The 24366-nt window shown below is 46.6% G+C and overlaps 1 protein-coding gene across 1 annotated transcript in view; it reads left to right on the plus strand.

Annotated features, from left to right (window-relative positions):
• The window catches only part of Prim1 (DNA primase small subunit), a 30188-nt gene extending 14088 nt beyond the window's left edge, over nt 1–16100 (plus strand). The window contains exons 6-10 of the mRNA XM_077687501.1: nt 852–960; nt 1843–1940; nt 7601–7797; nt 10391–10542; nt 15961–16100. Coding sequence (XP_077543627.1) covers nt 852–960; nt 1843–1940; nt 7601–7797; nt 10391–10542; nt 15961–15980 — 576 coding nt within the window. The 3' untranslated portion in view covers nt 15981–16100. The remainder of the gene's footprint in view (nt 1–851; nt 961–1842; nt 1941–7600; nt 7798–10390; nt 10543–15960) is intronic.
• The last annotated feature ends 8266 nt before the right edge of the window (nt 16101–24366 follow it).

Genomic DNA, 24366 nt, shown 5'->3' on the forward strand with positions numbered 1-24366 from the left:
GCCAAGTTTATGTGCTAAAATGAGAGTGGAACTTGAAAGTGAACATTTCGACAGACTTCTGTCTGGTTGGGAAGTTACTGAACTGAGATTTAATTAGGCTCCAACCATTAGGCATTGTATTGGTTGGAGCCTAATTAAATCTCAGTTCTGAGAGTGGAACTGTAACGGTTTCGGTCTGTGTAACGGCACAATGATGTAAGGGGGTGCTGAGAAGTAAGAAACATCAGTGATAATGCAAGAACCCATTTTTCGCACAGCCTTCTCTCCCTCTTTTTTCCCCCAGTGGTCGTATTACATGGGGCCTTCTGCTGTGGGGAGCATTTTCGTTCCAGGCAGGGTCAGCAGAGGTTTTGTTCTCGGCGCACACTAAAGATCCCCTGGTGGTCAAAATTAATCCGGACCCCTCCACTACGGCGCGCCTCATCGCCTGTGTAGCGTCAGCGCATTAAACCCCACAAGCAATCAATCAGGTGTTTTGTTCTATTGGGCGGCTCGTTAGCCACGCGCATGCGACATGTGCGGCGGGAGGGGGGGAGGGGGGGGGGGGGGGATGCAGCCGTTGCATTTTCTCAGTGGCCTGCACAAAAGGGGCACATTGACACATTGACATTTCAAGGAAGCTGGGAGGATTAGGAGGGAAATCTACGCAATGGACATCATGGAAGAGCTCAAGCTTTCCTGCACGCAAGTTTTTGCATCGAGCAGGCTGTCATTGATAGAGTGCTGCGTTGCACTCTCATGCCATCAAATAAATCGTTTCGTTTCTCTTTGCAGCACGCTGTACTGCGCATCTCACTAACTTTTCTTGCAGGAATCTTTCACAGTGTTTATCGTTTGTGTGTTTCAGGGAGACCTTGAAGCTTGTGAAAGAGTACTTCCCTGTGCTTGTTCTTCAGAACCAAAAGGTGCTTGAAGGTGACAAGTTTTGGCATGACTTGATCACTGCCTCCTCTGACAGCTGTATCCTTTACATGTACTGCTCAGCTAATGTGGCGTATGTTTTGTTCAGAAGTAGTGCGAGTTCGTTATGAAGAAATCTTTCTTTTCTTTTTTAATTTGGCAGAGGGGCTGATCTTTGCAACTAGCCAACATTTTTTGTGGCACTCTTGGGTAAGCTCTCCTGTGGTCCTCTGTACTGTTGGCATAGCATGACACTCGTGCAGTAAGTGGCCACACTGTCTGGTAAACTGAAAGCAGTTACGATTTCACTACTATCTGTGGTAGAGGGGTATAAATATCAAACTGTTTACTCAAAATGAAATACGAGTAATTAAAGGTGAATAGGATGAAATACATTTGCAAATACGAATATGGGGCTTAGTCAAGCTGCATCTGCGGAGCTTTTTCCCAATTTTCCACGCCACATTGCGTTGTTGTCTTTTTGCTTGTAATTCCTTTGTATGCGCGCGCACTGCTTTGTGGTCATATGAAGCAAACTTCTAAATGTGGCCTGGAAATATCGTTATTATTCTAAATGTGAGCAATTTCAGTTAAAAATTTCACTGCATATCTAAATTCTTTTTCAGCAAAATAATTTCACTAAGCAGTACGATTGTTAACGCTTGTATTGACATGCTTCAGCTTAAATTTTCTTTTAAATAGGCAATTGGGCGAGGCAGTCGAAGTATAATGCAGCAAATAAACATGGCAAGTTCAGTCGTTGAGGATTGGAGGTTTCTTGTTGTGAAATAAATGTGCTGCAGTTTTTAACAGGTTGCAATTCCTCCAGAAACTATGCCTTTTTATTTTATAATTCAGGCTGCATAGAAGTCAGGCTAGAACAGTTATTATTTTAGATGGAAGGATATATTTTTCGGAGTGAATCTTTGACACATTTTGTAGCTTTCAAGGAAGACATTGAGAATAATGTTTTGCCCAAGACAACCTCTGAGGAACGCTGGGAAGCTTTCGTCAGTGTGGCAGAAAAGGCTCAACAGAAAGTAAGTGTGGTGTTTATGGTACAACTTCATTGTATGAGATCCTTATTTGGGCAGTCCATACCATGGGAAATGTGCCCTTTCTTGTGGGAAGGTTTTTTTTTTTTTAATGCAAGAATTGTTGGTCTAAAAAATATGCAAGACACAAAGCGCAGCTTAATAGATATGCTTTTTATTGATGTAGTTTGAGATGAAGTAATGAGTCATAATAGAAAATGTATTTGTCAAGGACAAATTTTTTACACTTTGGAAAATTTTTAAGAGATGATTATATAGCTCAAAGAAAAAAATTGAAAATATTTTAGGGTATACAAAGTTTATTGTATGCATTAGCAATATCCTTAGTAAAAACTGGTCTTAGCTTAGCAGTTTGTTGGCTACAAAAACATTACTGCAGCTCTTTCAAACCCTAGGAAAACAATGTTTCAGCAGTTAGTGGGATATGAGGGGTTCCTCAGGGACCTTGCCAGCACTCTGGGGTAGGCCCCCACGCTAGCTCCCGGCATGTTAACCACGCGGGCTCCCATGCCTACGGCAGCCCAGCGAGGTTCGCCGATACAAGAACAGTAGACAGTAGTGCCGAAGCACAGCCGTTTTTTTGGGGAATCCCAAAGCATGCGAGCACAAGGCTCGACGGTGTTCACGAACCAGCCCCGACCGGGTCTCCAACGAGACTCTCTTGACTCCTGCGCGCACACGTTCGCGCCGTCCGCGCCCGCGCGCCTATGCCCGCACATATTGGTGGTGCCATCTCTTGGGGGCGCCGACGAACCAGCGGAGCGCCGGACCGGTTTCAGCGCACAAGCGTCTCTCCCGAAGCGCGCTTAGGGCTCGGGATCGCCGGCTGCAGTTCTCCACGATTCCCACAAGTTGCAGTAAAGTTTTTTAAATGCAAAAATGGTTGGGCTCAAAAGTGTCACAGGAACATAAAAATGAAGTTAAATAGATGTACTTTCTAATGTATTTTTCAAAATGAAGATGCATAGTCTAGATGCAAAATGTAATATGTCAGACGAAATTTTCAGAGCCATTCAGAAAAAAAAAATGCCGGTATGCTTTAGTTTCAATAAAAACTTTTTCAAACATACACTCTTCTTACGTGTATAAGTAGTAACCTTATGTTTCAGCTCAAGTGGTTGACCAGCAAAAAAAAAGATAAGTTAAGTCCTTTCCAAACACTGAAAATTTTTTTGTGGGGGCACCGGTAAAGAATTTTTAATGCAAATACTGTTAGACTAGAAAGCGTGCAAGGCATATAAAAATAATGCTGCATAGGTGGGCTTTTGAATAACATAGTTCTTTTTAGATGAAGTAAAAAGAGAAATGCAAAATTTTATTTTGCATTTTATTGCAATTTTGCAAAAATTTTACAAAATTTTTAGCAAACTCCAAAGAAAAATTGTCAGATATATGCTTGTCTCAAAAGAAAAATAAATTAAAAACAGTTTGGGATGTACAAAATCTTGCGTGTATTACAGACATTGGGTAAAATACAAAGCCTTAGCTTGAGCAGTTTTTCGGGCTACTACAAAACATGATCTCCAGATTTGCAGTGGCGCATGCCGACCAAAGCAGCCTACAGCTGGGTCTCTCCTCTGGCAAAATGCCAATCTTCATTAATGAGGAGGCAACAAATCCATTTACATTCTGTAGATAAGGTAAACAATATTGTGACATTAGTAATGCACTCGAACCAGATACAGAAAACTCCAAACAAACTAAAAGGGACCGAAACCTACTGATAACTGGTTAAAAATGTTCAAGTCCAGTACCTTTGATTACCACTCAAAAATAAATTCCAATAATGCCAAATTGTCCACAGGCTCACTGCTGCTGATGACAGTAGAAATCCAATGAAGAAGCTGTGGAATCACGCAATTTGCGGTGTTTAGAAACCCGCATCCTACTCGCCGCACGCAGCACTCTTGATCTGCAATCATACTATGGATTTTCGCAGTGGGTTTTAACGCTGCCGATCCAACAAAGTGTGAACTAAATTAAAAAAAAAAAAAAAAAAGAACAAAGTTCTTCAGCAGCACAGTGGAATGGCAACAGACCCAGGGTGTCTAACGACCAGGAAAACGGAAAAGTTGGAATTTCGAGCCACCGGGAAAAGTCAGGAAATTGTCACGGAATTTTTCAACCAAGCAGTACCAGTCAGGGAAAACCATTTAGAGGCCTGCCCACACTTTTAGAATAGGGGAAACCAGTGTTGGAGGCCCCCCAAAAGTTACTGAACGCAACATGTTCGCACGGGACGAAAGTGCGAACCACATGAAACGTTTTCTGGTTCTTCTGCAAGCAAAAACGCGCCGTGCACACCAGAGCATAGAGTTTCATACAGAGGTGCGCTGACGCCGCCGCGGAAACCACCTGCACAGTGCGTGCCTAGCGGCAGGCGTCGCCAACATGGCGGCGGCACCGGCCGCAGAGTAGTGTGGTAGCTCCAACGAATCTTCTAACTGCTCTTTAAAATGCTACTCAATGCACAAACAAGGGCGTCCGCAGAACTTTTTGCAAGGGGGGGCATCCATTAGCAGATGGGGGGGGCGTACGGTTGGATAGCACGAAAAAGGCGCTATTTGTGGTTACAACACTTACAAACAGCGAATTAGAACCAGACTTGAAGAATATACATTGGATTTTATTACCGAACAAAGAAATAAAGTTAATAAAGAACATTCGAAATGTGACTGTCACTTTGTTAAAACAACGCCGCCTGTATTAACATTGCCTGACGCGTCATGCGCTTTTCAATGGGAAGGGTAGGGGCGCTTAGTTCAGGCACTGATCTGCCACGTGGCGCGTGCCGGCGGACATCTCGCCTTACGTCACCGCTCGCGAGTCGCGAGCACCCACTTCTACGACGTGTGTCTGGCAGCTTGCCTGTTGGGCTTCCAGGGCCGTTTCGGTTACATCTTAGCCGCGACGGGGCACTAGTTCTGTGGCGCACCTGGGGATCTCATTCAACGTGTCACTCGCTTCATACTTGCTGCATTTTTCCAAAGATAAAGACGGAGGCGGACTGAAATAGTGTCAGAATATACTGATTGTCGGGTAGACATATAGCTAACAGAAAAACGATATTTTCTGCTGGGGCAGCCATTATTTTACTGATATTTTTCTTTCTGGAGTATTTAGAGAAGAAAAACTTGCGTGCACGTTTTTTGTTCAGGCGCTCACTTCTACCATTACTTTCCAATTATATCACGTGCTTGTAAACTTCAGAAAATTATAGGAAACAAAAGGATAAGCAGCTGAGATCCCACCACGCTGTCCGGGCGCTTCTACAGTACAGTCCTCAATTTTAGAAGTGCGTACCGATGCGGAGTGCGAACAGCGGGGTCAAAACAATACCTAAATGCGGAGGGGATAGATATGGGATGCCCCACTCAGAAAATTTCAGGGCCTGTGATCCGAGTAGATAAGCGCGCAAAGCCGGCATCAGCCTGCGGCAGCGCAAGGGATTTTGCTTCGTGACAAAGGAAGTTTTATCAGTGACAGACCAAGACAGACAGGCATGGTGAAAAACAAGAAGGCGTAGGAGCGCCGCCTCGGGAACGCTAAACAAACTTTCCACTATTTTGCATAGTTTCCGAGAAGCGGCGCTGGCTGGCGGACACGAAAGCACACTGGAAGGCTACGGACCGGGAAGGGTAGGAGAGAGCAACAGGAGAGTGGCTGTTTGGCCATTTTTCGCTCACGCGTTAGGCAATGTTTATACAGGCGGCGTTGGTTAAAAAGAGTGGTCAGTCTTGCTGCGTGAGGGTTCTCTCGCCTCGAGTTTTTCTGGGCAAATTGCGCGATGACATGTGTGATGAAGTCTGTTGAAATATCCCAATCTCCAAGGGGGGGCAGTTGCCCCCCCTTGCCCCTCCTTCCGGACACCCATGGGCACAAACGCACTTGCTTTTGCAGGAAAGGAGCCACGGCAGGCATGAAATCGTTGACGTGGCTGTGAAAATACCGCGCACGAATCGCGTGCAAAAACTTGCCGTGCGGTTCACGCAGCCGCAGCTGGCTTAGGTTGCTGGGTGCACTTGCGCAGAGCGACGATGTAGATGGTGCCCATATTGCAGATGGTGTAGATGGTGCCCCCCCCTTTTTTTTTTCAGCGAAATTTGGAAGGCAGTGCTTTTTGGGGGCTAATCTTGAAAGCACTTCTTTTTTATGACGTCAGGAGCCAGAATTGCATAATCAAAAAGGAATATAAATGGTTTCGGCGTCACCATGTCATAGACATGCCTTAGGGTCACGTTGCATATCAAACCAGGACAATCGAGAAAAAAAGGGGAAGGTGCTCGCTGAAGTGCAACTTGAAGCTTCTGCCCTGCAAGATGAAGTAAACTCTCTCAAGCCGTAAGTGGAGGCAAGCAAACCTCAAACTGAAGTTAAAGTGCATTTTGAGAATGAGGGCAGTTGCTGCAAATGTGTTTTTCCCTACGATAGAATGTGTTTTCTCTAGGGAATTTCAACTAAAATGGTCAGGGAAAACCTGGAAAAGTCAGGGAAATTGAATTAGGCAATTTGCTAGACACCCTGAGACCTGTTTTAGAATGCCCAGCCTGGTTTCAAATTTTGTGTTTGAATCAATGCCAAGCAACTGGAACAAAAAATCGAAATCTACTGATAACCGGCTGCCGATGTTCAAGGCTGGCACCTTTGATTATCCCTCTCAGAACTAAATTCTAATTATGGCACATGGTCTTCAGACTCATTGCTGCTGATACCACAATAGAAATCCATTGAAGATGCTGTGGAATTGCGATTTGTGGTGTTTATTAGCCCGGGTCATGTGGCCATCTGGAACTACTGCACAGTTCAGCTTTTTGTGGCAGGATTAAAGGAGTACTGACACGAAATTTTTGTGTTACATTTTTTTGCAGTTATAGGTGCCTATGAGCCCACTAATCATAGAATGGCACGTTAGATTGTCGAACGCAGCATAAATAATTACATATAGCTCCGTTTATTTGTGTCAGTTTCGGTTTCGGTTAAGAGAACACTGAGGCAGCTGCCATGACAGCAAGGCGGATTTGATGTCGCTGTTCCCGTCGCACCACAGCCGATGCTGGTCTGGACGCGCACACTAGAACAGCCCGACCAGCCGTAGTCGCATGTGACGTCAGTCCCAAAAACTTCTGTGATGCACAAGGTGGAAAAGCGTGCGCCAACAGCACCACGGCTGCCTCGATACGTCACGGGAGCCGTGACGCAAGCCGTGTGGGTCGAAGCGCAGATGATGTCATGAGCTTGCTCGATGATGAGCTGTCTCGTGCGCGCAAGGATTAAAATTGATTTAAATTATGTTCCACTGAACGGTTACGGTTTAAACTTCTGAGGGGGTATCTCCATATGCAAAGGAAGCTTTTTACATAGTTATCTGAGCTTTGAAATTTCGTGTTAGCACTCCTTTAAAAACCGTTGCTTAGCCGAGGAAATACAAATTATACAGAAAACGAAAGCGTGCTGCTCCTGCCACACAGCAACTGCACTAGGAGTTTTAACATGCCCAATGTGGTTTGAAAATCTGTATGTTGTTTGCTAGCTGATGATGTTCAATGGCTGCAATACAGAAAGAGTTGTCAAAATCCTGTTGCTTCAAGCCTCACACTATCCCCTTCCCCCTTCCCTTCCATTTTTTTTTTTTTTTAACTTTTCAGAGCAACAAATACCAGTTCTTGATTGATGAAGTAATGCTTGAATTGACCTACCCAAGGCTTGATGTTGCTGTCACAAAGGGAGCCACACATCTGCTTAAAGCCCCATTTTCAGTCCATCCAAAGACTGGTCGAATATGTGTGCCCATAGACATTGCCAATGTGTCTTCTTTCGACCCTTTTACTGTTCCCACAATCAGGTGAGAATGCAAACCAAACTTTTACGCTGCTTGGTGGGTTATCTTGTGTTTCCAGCAGAATGCAGTTTGCAATCAAGTTTTTAGTCTACATCACTTTTGAGTGAACATTCAAAATTTGTCTTTGTCCTATTAGTGTATTGTAGGGCCATTAGTGTAGAGTAAAAAATATCACCAAATACGTATATTCTAAAATAATTCCAATATGCTTATTGGGTATCCTGCTCACCCCTGCTCCTCCTCCCCCCCCTTCCCCTCCCCCCCTCCTTTCCGACCTCCTAATCCAAATGAAAGTTGTTCGGTAGCCTTCTAGTGAAGTGTTTCTTTTTTTCGCATCATGTTTTTTTATCGCTGGCGTTCTGGGTTGCACCAATAAACTTGTAGACTTTATTGATGGAGGGGCCAACATGACACAAAGCTATGTATTTTTTCTCTATCCGTAAAGCTGGAGAGGGTGATATCGGCCGTGTGGTGCTTTGGCAGAAGCAAACAAAGCAACATGAAACGATGACACGGTATGCCTGATACACACCCTTGCAATATTTCGATTGTTCTAGTAAAAGTCATGAATTCAAACTCCTCATTGGGTTTTCAGCTCTCGAGACATCGTAATCGATGGTGCATTCCATTCATTAATGTCACTTCTCATACACAGAAACGGGCATGAATTTTATACGGTTGCATATGCCAAGTACCATATTCAAATCAGACCACTATGTTCAAATTCAAATCAGACCTCTCAAATCAAATCATATTGAAATCAGACCACTATGAGCAACAGGCCCATGTTGCTCAGTCAGTGGCTCTGCAGTGAAGTTTATTTGCCGTTGAAGAGAAGTACAATTCTTGAAAAGAAGTATGAGTCAACAACGTATTTCGACAAGTGTACTCACATGGACCAGCTAATGCGTGGAAACATCGCGCAGCGTCTGAAATCGCATTTGCAAATAAAACATCCTCTTTAGCGGACTCAAAAACAATAAAGTACTGTTTCTTTTGAATCAGAACCTGCAGATCATGAGAAAGTTGTGCGGGCCAGTCAATGCGTGAAATATACCGCGCATGCATTTCCCTTTTTGGCGTCTTGCCAAGTCGTTTCAACCTTCCATCCCATACGCGAGTTCAACCGAGAAAATACATCTTCCTGCACTGTGTGGCAGAATTAATGTAGAATAGCGCAATATATTTTAAACATAAAAGGGGCTACTAATATGATTCACCGGGTGTGGCGAGAAGGGAGCACGTCCCAGTCACGAACGTGCTGGCGCTGGGTGTCACTGGCTCCGTGTCACCCTCTGGGCAGTGACCGATGGGGCCGGTAAATTTTTGTTGCAGTTGGTAAGAAACAACACTGCTGCATCAACATGCTAAGGCAGTGTTATTTCTGTGCAGCAGTGATAGCGGGTACTTTGTGCCATTGCAAACAAACGGGAATTGAAAAGACGTGTGTTCCAGCAGGGACAGTCAGCTTCGAGTTCGGAAGCCAGGAAGTGTATCGATTAAAAGCATATTAGCAAGGTCGTACTGTATTAGTTTTTATAGCCCTCACATCGCCGAGAAAATTGCTTCTCATCTATTTGACATCGTCTGCTTTATTTTGATGGGAGCATACATCGTCGGACTGGTTTCTGTAGAGCAATGTTTTTGTCCGTGCATCTGCTGCCCTCGCCGGTTGGAGCTGCTGCAGCTGCTCTTCCTATTGGCTGATTCCTACTGTAACCTTGAGCTTTCCCAACGCTGTACAAAGTTGGCAAAGCAGAGTACATATAGGTGACAGTGTTATTAGTCTACTCAGCAGTTTAGTTATTTCATTTAAAGACCATCATGTTGATTAGGGGGAAAGCTCGCCAGATTGGCACAGGTAGGGCTCAGTGCTTGGACAGTCTCTTTTCTGCTCTGCGTCACATCATTCTGCACTGGTAGCAACAAGCCTATTCGAACTCGCCGGGCTTTTTAGGCTGTAGGTATGCAGGTGCCAGCACACTGTGTAGAGCAATTTGGCAGTAATGGACCTTTTTCCAGTAGCGATATGCGCATGTGCGGGCTGCCAGTTCACCATTCTTGGCAGTCACCTCGGGCAAAATAAACAAAAGGGGACACCCTCAGCTTGCTGCTTGTAGAGCGGCTATGCTTTATGGCGCTGCACGTTTTTATTTCTTCTTTTTCGACAACTAGTGGTGAGTTCGTACGGGCACACAACAAAGGCTTACACAGGAAAGGAGTAAAGACGTTTAAGGCTGAGCCAGCTGTGAGCAAAAGGAGTAACAAAGCTGAAAGGAAAAAAAAAACGAAAGAAAAAGGCACTTCGCCGACTGTAGATTAGTCCCGGGAGTTCAGTGGCATCCGTGTGAAAGGTACGAGTGATTGGGGGGGGGGTACTGAAGGACGAGAATGTTCTGTGCACGAGTTTTCCAACCGCCAGACTTTCTTGGGGGCGTGCCTGACTGCCACTTTCAGTTCGCCGTGGCAGCTGCTAGGAGGATCGGTGCTGGAAAAAGGTCCATTGTCTCCTTCTCTCTCTCTATCATTATCATTGTGGAAGCAGTCTCTTTACAGTGTGTTTGTAATGTGGCAAGTCACTTGTTTCCCCCTCTAGTGAACTCTGCAATGAGATTGATGCCTATGATGCGGAGCACAAAGCTGCGGACACTACCAACTCAACCATAGAGGACTACAAGAAGACTAGTTTGGCTCCAAGTATCTCGTTGTTTCAGAGCTTTGTAGACGTGGCGATTACAACTAATGTAGGTGAGTATGTGTTCTTATCATCCCCGTAGGCCTTTTTCCGCAATTGAACTGCACACAGTTATTTTGCAGGTTCTTTCATGGAACCCTTTAAAACAGAAAAGTAGAAGTCTATTTAGAGCGCCATGACAACGATTTACAACTTTGCTTTATTTGAGAAATTTGAAAGTGCTGCTATCACTGAGTAATTAATGTTTAAAGAGGCAGAATTTAAATTTCTCGCTTGTTAACACCGTAATAGGTGTGGTAAAAGCCCTGTGGCCAGGGTTCTCCCCAGGAATTTTTGAGAATAAGAGTAGGGGGGAGGTGCAAGAAGCTTAAGAATTTCAAATTTTGAAAAACTGGTCAAATACCAGGCATCATGGTACTGCAGCGTAGTGAAAAGTGAAGTTCTTAAACAAAATAAGAAAGCGAAAAGCGTAAGCATTGACTGCAAGATTTGCATGCAGCTGGCAATCTGGGACTTCAAAGCCACTTGTTCAGACTCCTTTTCACGTAACCAGATGGCGAGAGGTCCAGCCCTCTGCCGATGGCGTTGCTCTCACGCAGTGGCTGTTTTTAGTTTTTGAGGTGCACGTTCATAGGTCAGTCGGAGCTGTGGACGGCCTACCGAAGGCAGTGGGCGCTGAAGGGAAGCAAGGGGCGGCATTTCCAGTGCCGCCTACCGTGGGGAGAACCATGCCTGTGGCATACTCGGGGGAGCAGCCAGAAATCGGCAGCTAGTACTCTGACGCACCCCCACCAAGAAGAAACATGAAGTTGGGAGTTTCTGACAGATCCTAGTTTAACCGAGAAGGGCGTTTCAGCATACAATAATTTTACACTGCGTAACGCTGCAGCCGTGCGTAACGCTGCAGCCGTGCTAACGCTGCAGCTCACTTGGACTCTCAGTGCCTTCCAAAGAAACAGCAAGCACGCAGTGCGAAAACCACTCAAGAGATGGCACAGCATCTCCATCACTTGAAACCATTTGTAGCGTTCGCCTCCAATTCATGCCTACTTCCCACTATAAACAGGGGTGATCCAGCTGCGCCATTTGCGCCATTTTGCTACAATTGTACTCTCCTGCGCCCTGCTGCGCCCAGTGGTGTTTTACTTGCGCCAAATGCTCCGAATCGCTTGCTTTCGGCCGAGAGTTGTCTTCTCAAACCAGCTGAAGCGAGAGACGATCATTCTGCCGCTAACCAGCACGATGGTTCCTAGGTTGGCAACTTGGAGGAAGCGATGCGCTCGATTATTCGGTTGCTCCAGCCGAGCTCTGCTCATGGTGCAGCCACAGTGCAGCAATAGTGCAGCCACGGTGCCGCTTCGGAGCAGAGATGGTGATTCGGCAAGTCGGCATGCATACACTCCGGTGGCGTGGACCGCAACGGAGTGGTTTCCCGCACTGCTGCAAACAAGCATAATGGAATTACTTCATGTGTATCGCTTGTAGAAAACTAGCGGAGAGTCTATTCTATTCTGCGCTCGCGGCGAATCGTTTTAGTACTGTGCGGCCTTATATTTAGGGCTACTGCAGTGGAGTAGTGCTAGCCAAAACTGCATCAGCGTAAGTTTAAACAACTTGCCGTTTGGGATTTTCGCAGCGGGTTTCTTTTTTTTTTTTTTTTTTTTTTCATTTCGCGTGACGGTATTGAAAATAAAGCCCCTTCATATTGCTCTTATGCACCGCCTGAGTGGCCGGGAATGTGGTGCTGATGTCGGCAATGAAAAGCGGCTCAGGTGGAATTTGGAAGAAAAGGGGATCTCATGCCGTGCGTTGCTGAAAAGGGCTGAAAACATTATTCCATCAGGGCAGGCTTTATTAGCAGAAGGCAACTCTGCCTTTAGCCACACCCTCTCCGAGCTGAATGAACTTAATAAGAAGGCGAGCAAGAAGCAATAGTATGGTGTGATGTGTGTGAAGTGCAATATTTTCTGTCTAAATATTGTCGAGCCGGACCCTCCAAGCTGGATGAACTGAACGAAACGGCAAGAAGCAACAAATCAGTGCAATATGTTTGAGATAGTGAAATAATTTTATTGTAAATAAAATGGGCCCCCGTTTAGTATCAGTAAGTTTTTGTAATGATTTCTTGGTGTTTTTTTTTCTAAGTTAAAGAAACGCTTGTCATCTGCTTCACTTGCAGCGGTGTCTAAAGGCTGTGGGGCACACATTTTTGGTGCTTTAGTTACCAGCTTCATAGTTTACAACTGTGGGGAAGTAATTGGCGTTGCCTGAGTGGTTGCCAGCCTTCTTTATCTCCAGATAAATGAAGTTGGAACACAAGTTTTGTGCTGCTCCCAAGCTGCTCCAAAATCAAGCTCTGATACAATAGTGCTCCAAAATAACATTTTTTCAGCTCCAAAAATTGCTCCAATAGTTCGAATGGCTGGATCACCCCTGTTAATAAACTATAACCACTATAACCACCGGGGGGTGGGGCGGCGTCAGGTTTCGGTGGCGACCCAGTGCAGCAACGCTGACCTGGCACCACCCCCGCCCCCCACTGGGTTGGCTTCTGCTGCCAAAATGTTGTACCACAGCCTGTGGATTCCACTGCGGCTGCGGTGGCAACGCGCACTGTAGGTGGAGACGGCTTTCCTTCCGCTCCTGCTGCGCTGTAGCCCATGGGCACAGTAGGCAGCGAGGTGGGGAGCCTTGCATCCACATCTACAGTCGAACACGGATATATCGAACTCCAAGGGGATCGCGAATTAGTTCGATATATGAAAAATTCGATATAAAAAATATGGGCTCTGAGACCTCACCTATGGCGGACGATCACTTACCGATCGTCGCATTCAAGAATGACAACTACAATTCCGCACTCACGACGGAACAGGACACTTTATTTCCGTGAAAAAAAAAAATCGCTCATCTTGGCCTGCTTCTTCGTCCTGAAAATGAAATAAAGACGCTGGTCTCGATATTCTCGAGGCTGCACAACTAGAAAATTCCAGCAGCACGCTGCGCCTTCGCACACCATGCACAACACGCGCGCAAAAGAAGAACAGCGCGCACGTACCACAAGAACTTTGAAGGTAACCATTCCAAGGCTCTCTGAACGGACTCCAACAAAGCGCTCGCGATGGTCATCTCCGAGAGAAACAGTGATCTCCGAAAGGTGCGGGACAACTCGCCAAACAGCAGCAACAGCAGCAAAATGCAAAAGAAGGAAGAGGCCGCCAGCGCCTTCATTCCCTCTTCCCTTTCCCGAGATGACATCGGGGGAAGACAGACCCGGAGAGAGAGAACTCTTTTTCGGCAAGCCGGGGAACGTACGCAGCCGAAAAAAAAAAAAGGACGTGCGCAGTCGGGGCATCCCTACCTCGCACTGTCATATTTTTCGAGCGTTCGGGCTCGTGTGCCTAGAGAGATTTAGCATGCCGGTCTCCGTCCGCTAACGCTACGGCGGCCGGTAGCGGGGCCCGACTGGGAAAGCGCAAATTCGTTCCGGTAGAAGGGATTAGTTCCGCGAGCCAGTCTTCGCCATGCCCGCGCATTCCTCCCCATACTCCTCAACCTCAACCGGGAGTGCAGCGACCGCCGAAGAGCACCTTCCAACTCGCGCGGCGTTCGATATACCCAATGTCGGGGAAAATACGGTTCGATATAAACGTACGAATTCCCATACTTTTACAGAGAATTTTCAAGGGGATAATTTATGAGTTCAATATAGACAATAATTCGATATATCCGTGTTCGACTGTACACGCACAACGCCGCTACAGCCGCCATTGGCCCGTGTGGCGAACACGAGTGCAACTCCCAAAGGTCCACGGCAAAAGGAGGGAGATCCTGCATTTACTCCTTTGCCGTCGGATGAAGAGATGGACGTAACACCCACGCCAGCTCGGTCAGCTGTTCAGCCAAACGAGCAGCGTGGCAACATCAGCCGCGGGAAAAAACCAGCTCCGCGCATAACTGGCCCTAATGCAGGCTCAGTAACATAGATAACACCACCCGTCTGCAACGCGCAGATACACGCTGCACTCTCTCTTTAAACACTTATGGTAGTACAATGCATTACACAATGGAACTGCAGGGGCTTAATGAAAAACTTGGATGATGTATACGAAATTCTTCATAGAAACCAATCAACCATCTTATGTCTTCAGGAAACGCACTTACAATCGAAACAAACAAACTTTATGAAGCGCTATTCTGTGTTTAGGAAAGATAGGAACGACTGTTCTCACTCCTCTGGTGGTGTAGCTATAGTTATACAACATTCTATTTCCTGTCAATTTGTCCCTTTGACCACAACCCTCGAAGTGGTTGCTGTACGTGTAATAATCGCCGACAGGTTAATTAATAACGATTGCTTCAATATATATTCCCCCTGACTTTTGCCTTTGCAGTCCAGAATTTGAATCCTTCATTAACCAGCTACCGGATCCATTCCTACTGGTGGGCGACTTTAATGCCCACAGCAAACTGGGGATCTGAACGCGAAGATGGCCGGGGCCGTTTAAATTGAAAAATTCTTACTCTCATCTGGTGCGTGTATATTTAATAAAAAGAAACCAACATACTACAGCACAACACACAACACCTACTCACACATCGACTTAGCAATAGGTTAGTCTATCCTCTTCCCTTTGTTCGAGTGGAATGTGGACTCCAACCCTTATGGAAGTGACCACTTCCCTGTCACTCTTAAGTGTGTAGATACACTCCCTGACAGTTCTATTTACCATAAAAGGTTTAAAGAAACCCGGGCAGACTGGGTGGCTTTTAAGCAAAGATCACAGCTGTCCTACACGTTTATAAAACACTTACATATCGATGAAGCTTGTAGAATTGTCACCGCCCACATTATAGAGGCTGCCAAGAGTTCAATCCTTCAAACCTCCGGTACTCCTCAAAATCCGAGAAGGCCCTGGTGGAATGAGGAGTGTCGAAACGCACGCAAAGCGCAAAACAAGGCCTGGGGGAACCTTTGAAGGTACCCAACCGCACAGAATCTAATTGCTTTCTAATACTTAAAGCAAGAATCTAATGCTTAAAGAAGGCAAGGGACAAAGGTCCCTTCGCAAGTAAAGAAGTTTGGCGCTCTCCAGTACAAGAACCAGGAGTAGCGTTTCTCATAATGCAAGAACAAAGCAGCTCAAAATAAACGCCGTTACCCCTTTCTGATCTCAGCCTCCAGTCTCAGTAATTTCTGAAATGCTAATGTACCCAAAATGACATCTGATTCCATAGCAGTTGCCTGCATGCCTCAGTAGGCTAAGTCCCTAGCCTGTTTGTCTACAACTCTTTCTGTCTTCTGGGAGTGCCTGAAGTGAGCATATGTCTTGTTGTGACGTATGTCAAGTCAGTGGGAAAGGTTGCCCCTGGTTTAAACAAGAGTGACATGAACTGTGTACAATTTTTCTGTTATTGTGAACTCGGGTGTCAATATTAGCCGAAGTTAATGATTTCATCCTTTCTTTCAGATCCAGGATTGGATTTCTAAGACATACAGCTCGGCTATTTATACTGACAAGTGGATGCCTGAAGACAAGTAGTCTTCTGGTGTTGTGCTGGTTCCAATTATTTAATTAAGCCTGTGAATGAATCCTTTTTGCACCAATCATTGTATGTTTTGTTCAGGGGTAGTATTCCAATGGTGATCCAATTTGCTTACGTGTGTTACACAGAATTTTCAAGGGGATAATTTATGAGTTCGATATAGACAATAATTCGATATATCCGTGTTCGACTGTACACGCACAACGCCGCTACAGCCGCCATTGGCCCGTGCGGCCAATCAACCATCTTATGTCTTCAGGAAACGCACTTACAATCGAAACAAACAAACTTTATGAAGCGCTATTCTGTGTTTAGGAAAGATAGGAACGACTGTTCTCACTCCTCTGGTGGTGTAGCTATAGTTATACAACATTCTATTCCCTGTCAATTTGTCCCTTTGACCACAACCAGGTCCAGAACAGCTTTGAACAAATCTTGTGCAGCCCAAACCTGCTCTCGCTATAGAACGCGGCGAATGCGGCATTCATTCACGGTGAACGCGCCGTTCCTTTTCGCCGGGCGCGAGACGAGTCACGTAGCCCGAGATGACCCAGCGGTGCATGCATGGGGAGCTGCGGGGGTGGTCAGCTTCCAATCAGCTGATCGGCCACTACCGCGGCCATATGTGCAGAACGACTGAAAACGAGTCCTTGTCGGCCGCTGCCCATACGTGCAGAACGACTGAAAACTAGGCCTTGTGAGCAGTGCCGAAAGCGGGCCCGGCGAATCACGTGATGCGCTTCGAGGGGTGTGCCGCCGGGGGTGTCTCTGGTCAAAAGGTTAACTTGCGCATCCTCCGCGAGGACGAAAGTAGTGCAGCTTTGCTTTAAAAGGTAGGGTGCCGGGATTTTTGCGTGTTCGTACGGCGGCGCTGGCGCTGGCACCCTATTAAAAACAGCATAACGCATGCTCTGCGCTGCCGCGACCGCTTGTTTCACTTCCACAGCAAGCGCTGCGCCGCCGGCTCACTGCTCCGGCGCATGCCGTTTCAGGTTTTCTTTGTGCCGCGTTCGCTGGTCTGGGCCCCACAATCTTGTAGTAGCGACTAATTCGTGATAACAAGTCCAGAAGTGGCTTAATTGTGTTCTGCCCACGCAGTGTGGCGCAGTGTCCATTCATTGTAGCGCCGGTCCGCTTATTAGAACTTTGCTTAATTCGAACAATTTTGTGGTCCCTTTTGAGTTCAAATTAACGAGCTTTTACTGTATCAGAAGACTTTCAGCGCAAATCGTGCTTCTCCCAACGCTTTTGCGCGTGACGATGGTCTGGCCGCAAGTAAACGAATTTTACAGTTTTTGCAGGGGAAGTCTGGGGATATGCGTAAGGTATTATAAAACAGGTTGTCCGGTACCTGCAACCCCTGTTTTTGTGCCTGCGTCAGCTGCTTTAGGACAGCGATATTTTAGTGCTCTGAGGCGAGTCAAAACATTGTTGGGCAATTGAATGACGCAGAGAAAGCGGACACACCTTCCCCTCTTCCACGTGAACAAGAAGAGAGCTGCGGGACGGCACTTGGATGCCGTTATAAAAGAGTTCGTGTCTGGAACAGCAGAACGAACACCAACCTTCGGATCCATTTGACAACCTAAACTTCCCAACGCCCTCTTGTCATCCCAGCCATGAAGCTCGTCAGCCTGCCATAATAGCTTTGTACCTAGAGCCTACTTTGTTGTCTACTTGTATCATATTTGTGCACTTGTGTCTGTTCACATTTGCTTCACTGTGACAGCCAATGCAGAAATATTAAGTGAATGCTCGCAGCTTTCGAGCCTGTTTTGCCATTTGCACGGTCTGTGTAGGTTTTCAGTACTTCTGAAACTTCCAATTTTAAAGTACCGTATTTACTCGCGTAATGATCACACTTTTTTTCCAGAAAATTTGATGCAAATTTAGAGGTGCGTTCATAACGCGGGTTCAATTTCTCGGGAAACATTTTTGTGGACAGAAAACGCAAGCAAATTGAGGGTCAGAATTTTTATGATAGGTCTCATGAACATAATAAAAATAATGAAAACATAATAAAAACTCCCCACACCGCCGCAAGCCGCTTTGCAAAGTGACGCAAAATGCAGAGTTTTGATTAATTACGGAATGCGCCGGAACGAGTTTGCTGCGAGGTGGCAACCGGGCTACCAATAAGTGGCTGCCGCTGTCACAGTGCGGGACATAAAAACAGACATGGGGGCCGACCCAGCAAGCAGAGCGCATTTTTTTCTGTCTTGTGGGTACATTATGTGCATTTAGTACGAGTTTCTTCCTCATCAATATTTAACGCACGCTTGCCAATATCACTAATATCAGCAAGTCTACGGCAATAACGTAGCCATGTCTGCTTTGAAAGGGAAGGAAACAGAGGTAAGCACGATCATTATCAGCTAGACTTGGCACACATATGACATACTGCTGCGGCAAGTTCAGGGTGCGTTCATTGCGCGGGAAATTAAAAAAAAAAAATCAAACTTTGACGACAAACTTCCAGGGTGCGATCATTATGCGAGTAAATAGGGTATACCAATGCAGAATAAGCGAGGATGCAAAATGCATTAGAACATTTATAATTGATGCCATTAAAATTATACAAATTATTAAATCAATAAATTGTAATGTAAGTAAATAAAAAATGGCAAATATTGTAAAAAATTGCGGCCACCTCCCCGTGAGGGGAGCCCTGTGTAGATGCGACGCATCGTGGGGTTCACTTGGTGTTTCCGTTGGATTGATTCTGAAATCGCGTGAAATGTGTCGAGAACGCGTGTGATTATTATGTTTTATGATTATTATTATGTTTTATTGGCCAATCTTGGTCAATCTCTCTAAGTGGTATGCTTGGGGCTTCGCTGTCGCAACGACCTTTACTCCATCATTGTTGCTGTAAGTGGGAGCTTCTTTTCTTTTATTGCAAGTGTTAATCATTGCCCCATCATGCGTTGTATCAGTAGCTTCTTGACGTAGTTTGAATGAGTCAAGGATATAAGGCGCGTTCGTAGCATTTCATTCTGTTTCGGTTTTGTGGCGCAGTGGGAAGAGCACCATGTACCTCGCGTCCGCCCACAGGGTCGTGGGATCGAAATCGGGCGCCGCTAACTATTATTTTTTTTTATAGTGTTGGGGAGGGGTGTGGACGAGAGAGGGGCATCGGAGAGGAGAGGGGGTGAGCGGCGGAGAGCGCAGCTCGCGCGGCGAGGAGAATGGGGGAGGGGCGCACGACAACAACACCGACGCTGCATGGACAAGGCGAGTGAATGAGATGCAGTCGCATCTAAAACAAACAAACACAACATACAAAGGCAACAGTACTTGCCCCCCTACTCCCAAAAATGTTCCGGAGTCCCTGCGTTCACGTCTCGGGGGAGAAGACTCGCGAAAGTCACGTGTCATGACTAGACCGGGCTCTTCGTAAGTGCGTCAAACTATCTTTGGGCCTCCAGTATCTACGTCCAACGAGCGCCTAATGGCTCTGGGGGTCCATAATAACACGAAAGAGCTCATAGATGATCGGAGAATAGCGCAACAGGTGCGCCTCACGAGGACAAAAACAGGCAGCGCCATCCTAAATAGACTAGACATAACCCCTCCGACCACGGTGCAAGATAGATTCGACATCCCCCGAGAAATAAGAGAACGCATTCACGTCCATCCCCTCCCCAGTCACATGTACGCGGAACACGATCAAGCCCGCAGAACACTCCAGGCCCAATACCTCTCCAAAACGTGGGACTCCCACCCTGCTACAATCTACGTGGACGGTGCCGGCCCCACCAATGGGGTAACCACAGCAGCAGCCTGCTCGTCCAATGGTAACCCCTTTGCAATGACATCCATCAAAACGACGGATCCGACCCACGTGGAAGAGGTCGCCATCGCCCTGGCCATCTCTGCCCATCCTCGTGCCATTATACTAACCGATTCCCAAGAGGCTTGCCGAAATTTTCTCAGGCGCAGGATATGTCGCCAGGCCCTTCGCATAATTGCGAATCAGCCGCCTGAAGGGGCACAGATCATATGGTTCCCGGGTCATCAGGGACAGACCGGGGGGAATGTCGCCGCGCACGCGTTAGCCCGCGATTCCTTATTCCGGGCATTCACCCCCGCTGGTTGCTCCCCAGGCAAGGGAGCCAGCCGATCACCTTCACGCCCTTCACTGCGTACCACCTACAGAAAGATACTGCTTGAATAGAGGCTCGGCATTAGGAGATTTCCAGCCTCTCATCCCTCGCTCACAAGATTGGAGGTGTTACTCCGACAGCTTCACACAAACACACTTCCAATTCCCGCAACCCTACATAAATACAGGGGGAGACAGCTCCACATATTGTAGAGTTTTGATACAAATTTATTTCCTTGCTCCAGGCTGCTCCAAAAGCTTGAATATTGCAAAAATTGCGCCAAAGTGCTCCAAAACAGTCTGAGGGCCAAGGGTTTTAACGCTTCTGTCAGTTTCAGTGGGGACAGATGCTTACTGATGGCATACTTTTCCAGCATCTCCAAGGTGATGCTGTTTAAAGGTTTAATTAATTGATCATACAATTAAAAAAAAACAAAATTGTCCCCGAGATAGCTTTTTCGAAAGTAAAAATGTTGGGTTGCACGTTATATTTTCTGAGTTCTTAAAGTTTTCCCGTCGAGAACCATTGCAAAGTCCTGTAGAAAGAATATTTCTGTGTACTGAGGCAACAAACTACTTGTGCAAGTTGATAAAAAAATGGCAATTTTCGGGAGCATTATATCTCCGGAACGACATTACTGGGCGCCGCGCCGCCATCTTGGTGTGGTGAAGATTGGAAAATATGGCCACCGGGCGAAGCAGTTGCTCATGGTCCTAGCAGAGTGCTCTTTGCCGACTTCTACCATGGTTTTGTTTTTCGGGGTGGCAGGGTGTGTATTTAGTTTGATCTGTTGCCGGAAGTTGCAGGACTTGAAAGATGGGAGGGAGTTCATCAAAAACAACGTGGTGCCCGCGAATTCGCCGTGTGTCGGCCTTGACTGTGAGGCACGGTGCGCGCTTGAAGTGAAATTTCGGACTCATTGCGGTGTTATAAAACGCCGAGTTATTGCTGCCTTTGACAGCGAGCTTGCGAGCAGCAGGAATGGGACGATTGGCGCTGCAGAAGTGGCGGCGCAGGCTACATCACATCAATATGTTCAAGCACTGTCCGATAGTGGGACTGGCTCTTAATCTTATTGCAGGCTAGTAATAATGGTTCATCTATCTGAAGTGAAATTTAATGCCAAGGGGAGGTGGCTAAACAAACCAACGTTACTGAAATTACGATTGTAGTGAACGTGCACCTTGGGGATTGAAATGGTGGAGTGCGACGACTGTCACCTCGCTTCGTGCAACTTTTGCCATGGCTATACTTGTGCATAAAGCCGAGTGTGGGAATTCAAAAAGATTAATTTCAGCATTCACATCATTCAGCATTCACATCAGCATTCACATCAACTAAGCATTTCGATTGCTTAGTTTTTCAATTCGACTCCACGCTACCTATGCATATGGTCCCTAGGGACCATACTATGCATAAAGCCTAAGAATTTAAAAATGGCGTGCAAAAAGGTAGTGCAGTTCATACCTTGTGATACTCTGGTAGAAGAAACTTTGTTGAAAGGCTGTTTCAGTGTTATGTACGTTCAAAACCAACTAAAAAGTGCACTTTCCCCCCCAGAATTGGCAAAAATTAGATTTTTTTAGGCTCCTGAGGTGAGACACTAATTACCCGATTCTAACGCGTACCTTTTTTTTTTTTTTTTCGGAAAAATAGGTTGAAAAATTGCATGCGCGTTAGAATCGGATACGAAACCGAAACTGCCGAAACAACGGGAATTTCGTCCCGCCCGTCGCTGTCAAGATGGCGCCGAAGCTTTTAGCAACGATTTTTCGGACGCAGGAAGAATAAGCGCCTAGGCTTTTCTGTCGGCGTTCACACAAATCGGCAAATCGTTCCGTCTGCGCGCTTGATAACAGCAATGGCAGCATCGGCTCTCACGCGTTCAAAACGAGCGTTCGGCTGAAGCGTGCGCCTCTCGAGAAGCTTGCAGGATGGGCGTGCGAGGCGTGGGCCACGATCCCATCGACCGTGGTTGAACGTTCGTTATGAAGTGTGGCATCGCGAACGCGCTTGACGGCACCAAGGACGAGATGTTGTGGTCAGCGGAGAGCGACGAGGAGTGAGATTACTTCGAGAAATAAATCGCCCGTTTCTCTCGCATTCGTTTTTCTTGCTTACAAAGTTCCGTGCGCGTTACAAATGGAGGTGCAAGTTTTTTTGGTTTTTTTTGCCAGGAAAATCGGGTGCGCGTTAGAATTGGGTAATTACGGTAATAAATGTCATTCTTCTGCTCCAAAATTGAAATTTCGCTGCTCCAAAAACTGCTCCCAAATCTGATTGAGCTGTCTCACCCCTGTAAATACTACCCGGACATGTACCCAACACCACAGTGCCCGCACTGCGACCAGACGGGAGATTTATTCCACACTATGTAGCACTGCACACAATATCTCAACATGAACATTACTCCGAGCACATGGGAGGCCACCCTGCTCAACCCGCATCCAGCTTGCCAAAAATGGCTCACGGACCGGGCTGAGAGAGCTACTCGTCGGCCACCGGAATCCCTGGATTAGAGGGCCCGACCATGGCTCTGAGCAAATAAAGTTTTGTCTCTCTCTCTCAAGTATTTTTCCTTCATCGCTGGCAGCGACCAGGTGGAATGCGAGATGTGTTGCTGCCGAGCGGCGGCGGCTGCGGCGAAGATATGCGCGCGGAGGCTGTGCCATCTAGCCGAGCCGCGCATCCGGCCAGGACGCAGCAGCAACTGTAGCGCCCGAAAAGCCGGAGGCAAATAGGGTTGCCACCTGCCCGGTTTTGGACCGGCCCGACCGTTTTTTAAACTGCGGGCCGGTTGCCGGTCCATATCTAAAACCGGCCGTCATTTGCCGGTTTTTTGGCCCTTGTGCCGTGATTATGTCCGTTTTGGCGTTTTATAAGCGTCAATTCAACAACTAAGACGATGAATATGTGTCTACAAGCTGCGCAAAGACACGCGAGCAGAGAAAATATGCGGGCGAGCGCGCTGCCTGAGATGGAGGGGGACAAGGGAGGAACAAAACGAAATGCTACCGCCGCGGTCAGCAATCACGGTTACTTTTCAGTGAAATCACTTTCAGTACAAACGTTATGTTGATTTCTCTCTAAGAAAACACTACAATAAATGGCACTGCATGTCAAAAAACATGACGGCTTTTTTTCAACGCAAATTAAACATTCTATATAGCCCCCCGAAGGGCCGGTTTTTTTTTTTTTTCGGGGAAAGGTGGCAACCCTAGAGGCAAAGCAAGCTCTGCTTTATAAAACTAAGTAAAGTCCGCGTGGCGCCCTCAGTCCAGGATAAGCATGGATCAGTCGTAGCAGGTTCCGATGTGTGAGCTGCTCTGCCCAGCCTTGGCGGAAAGGTGGGAGCGTCTTCACAGAAGGGGCACTCTGGGGGTGCCCCTTCTGTGACGCGGGGAATAGGAAATTAATCTGTGCCACATTGCCTTCATCAGTGGCGCGGGGAATAGGAATTTAGTCTGTTTGCCACATTGCCTTCACAGCGATGGGGAGGTCTGAGATGGTGACCCGAAGAGAATGCCCGTCGGTAGAGCCGGGCGTGGATGCAAACATCTGCGTACCAGGGTTCTAAAAGCGTGGGCTAGCCCCCAGCATCTCGGGTGCTCCGCTGGGTGAGTTCTCGGGCCAATACGTGAGTGCACTCGTTACCCGGAGCGTGTCCAGGAATCCACACCAGGGCAGCGTCTCGCTTGAGGTTTTGGAGCAGGGATTTATGCGCATCCCTCCAACACCCCCAAAACTTCCAGAATCCCTCCTTCCCCCAGTCTACAGAAATTGCCTTTGTTCAAAATGTGAGCGGGACTAGTTCGCAGTTTAATTATATATCCGCTCTTCGAGACCGTATGTTTCCCTAGTTTTGTACTATAACTACATGTTATAGTGTGATGAACTGGTATAAATTATTTTAAGGCATTTTTTTACTTAAAGTGAAAGTGTTTATTGTATCTACCTATACCTCTATAATATGCTTGCTTGGCAGTTATTTATAGCGCAACTGGTATAAATTATTTTAAGGCATTTTTTTACTGAAAGTGAAAGTGTTTATTGTATCTACCTATACCTCTATAATGTGCTTGCTTGGCAGTTATTTATAGCGCTTTCCATTGGGCGAACAGGAGCACTTCTAACTGCACCCAAAGTGCTCTCGCGAGTTCTGGCGTCTTCCAGTGGTCGGGCAGGAGCAGGGGCGTTGTGTTTCATTGGTCGATGAGGAGCACT

This window comes from Haemaphysalis longicornis, unplaced genomic scaffold (assembly GCF_048455015.1).
Source record: "Haemaphysalis longicornis isolate Haplotype H1 unplaced genomic scaffold, Haemaphysalis longicornis Haplotype H1 scaffold_1, whole genome shotgun sequence".
NCBI classification, from domain to species: Eukaryota; Metazoa; Arthropoda; class Arachnida; order Ixodida; family Ixodidae; genus Haemaphysalis; species Haemaphysalis longicornis.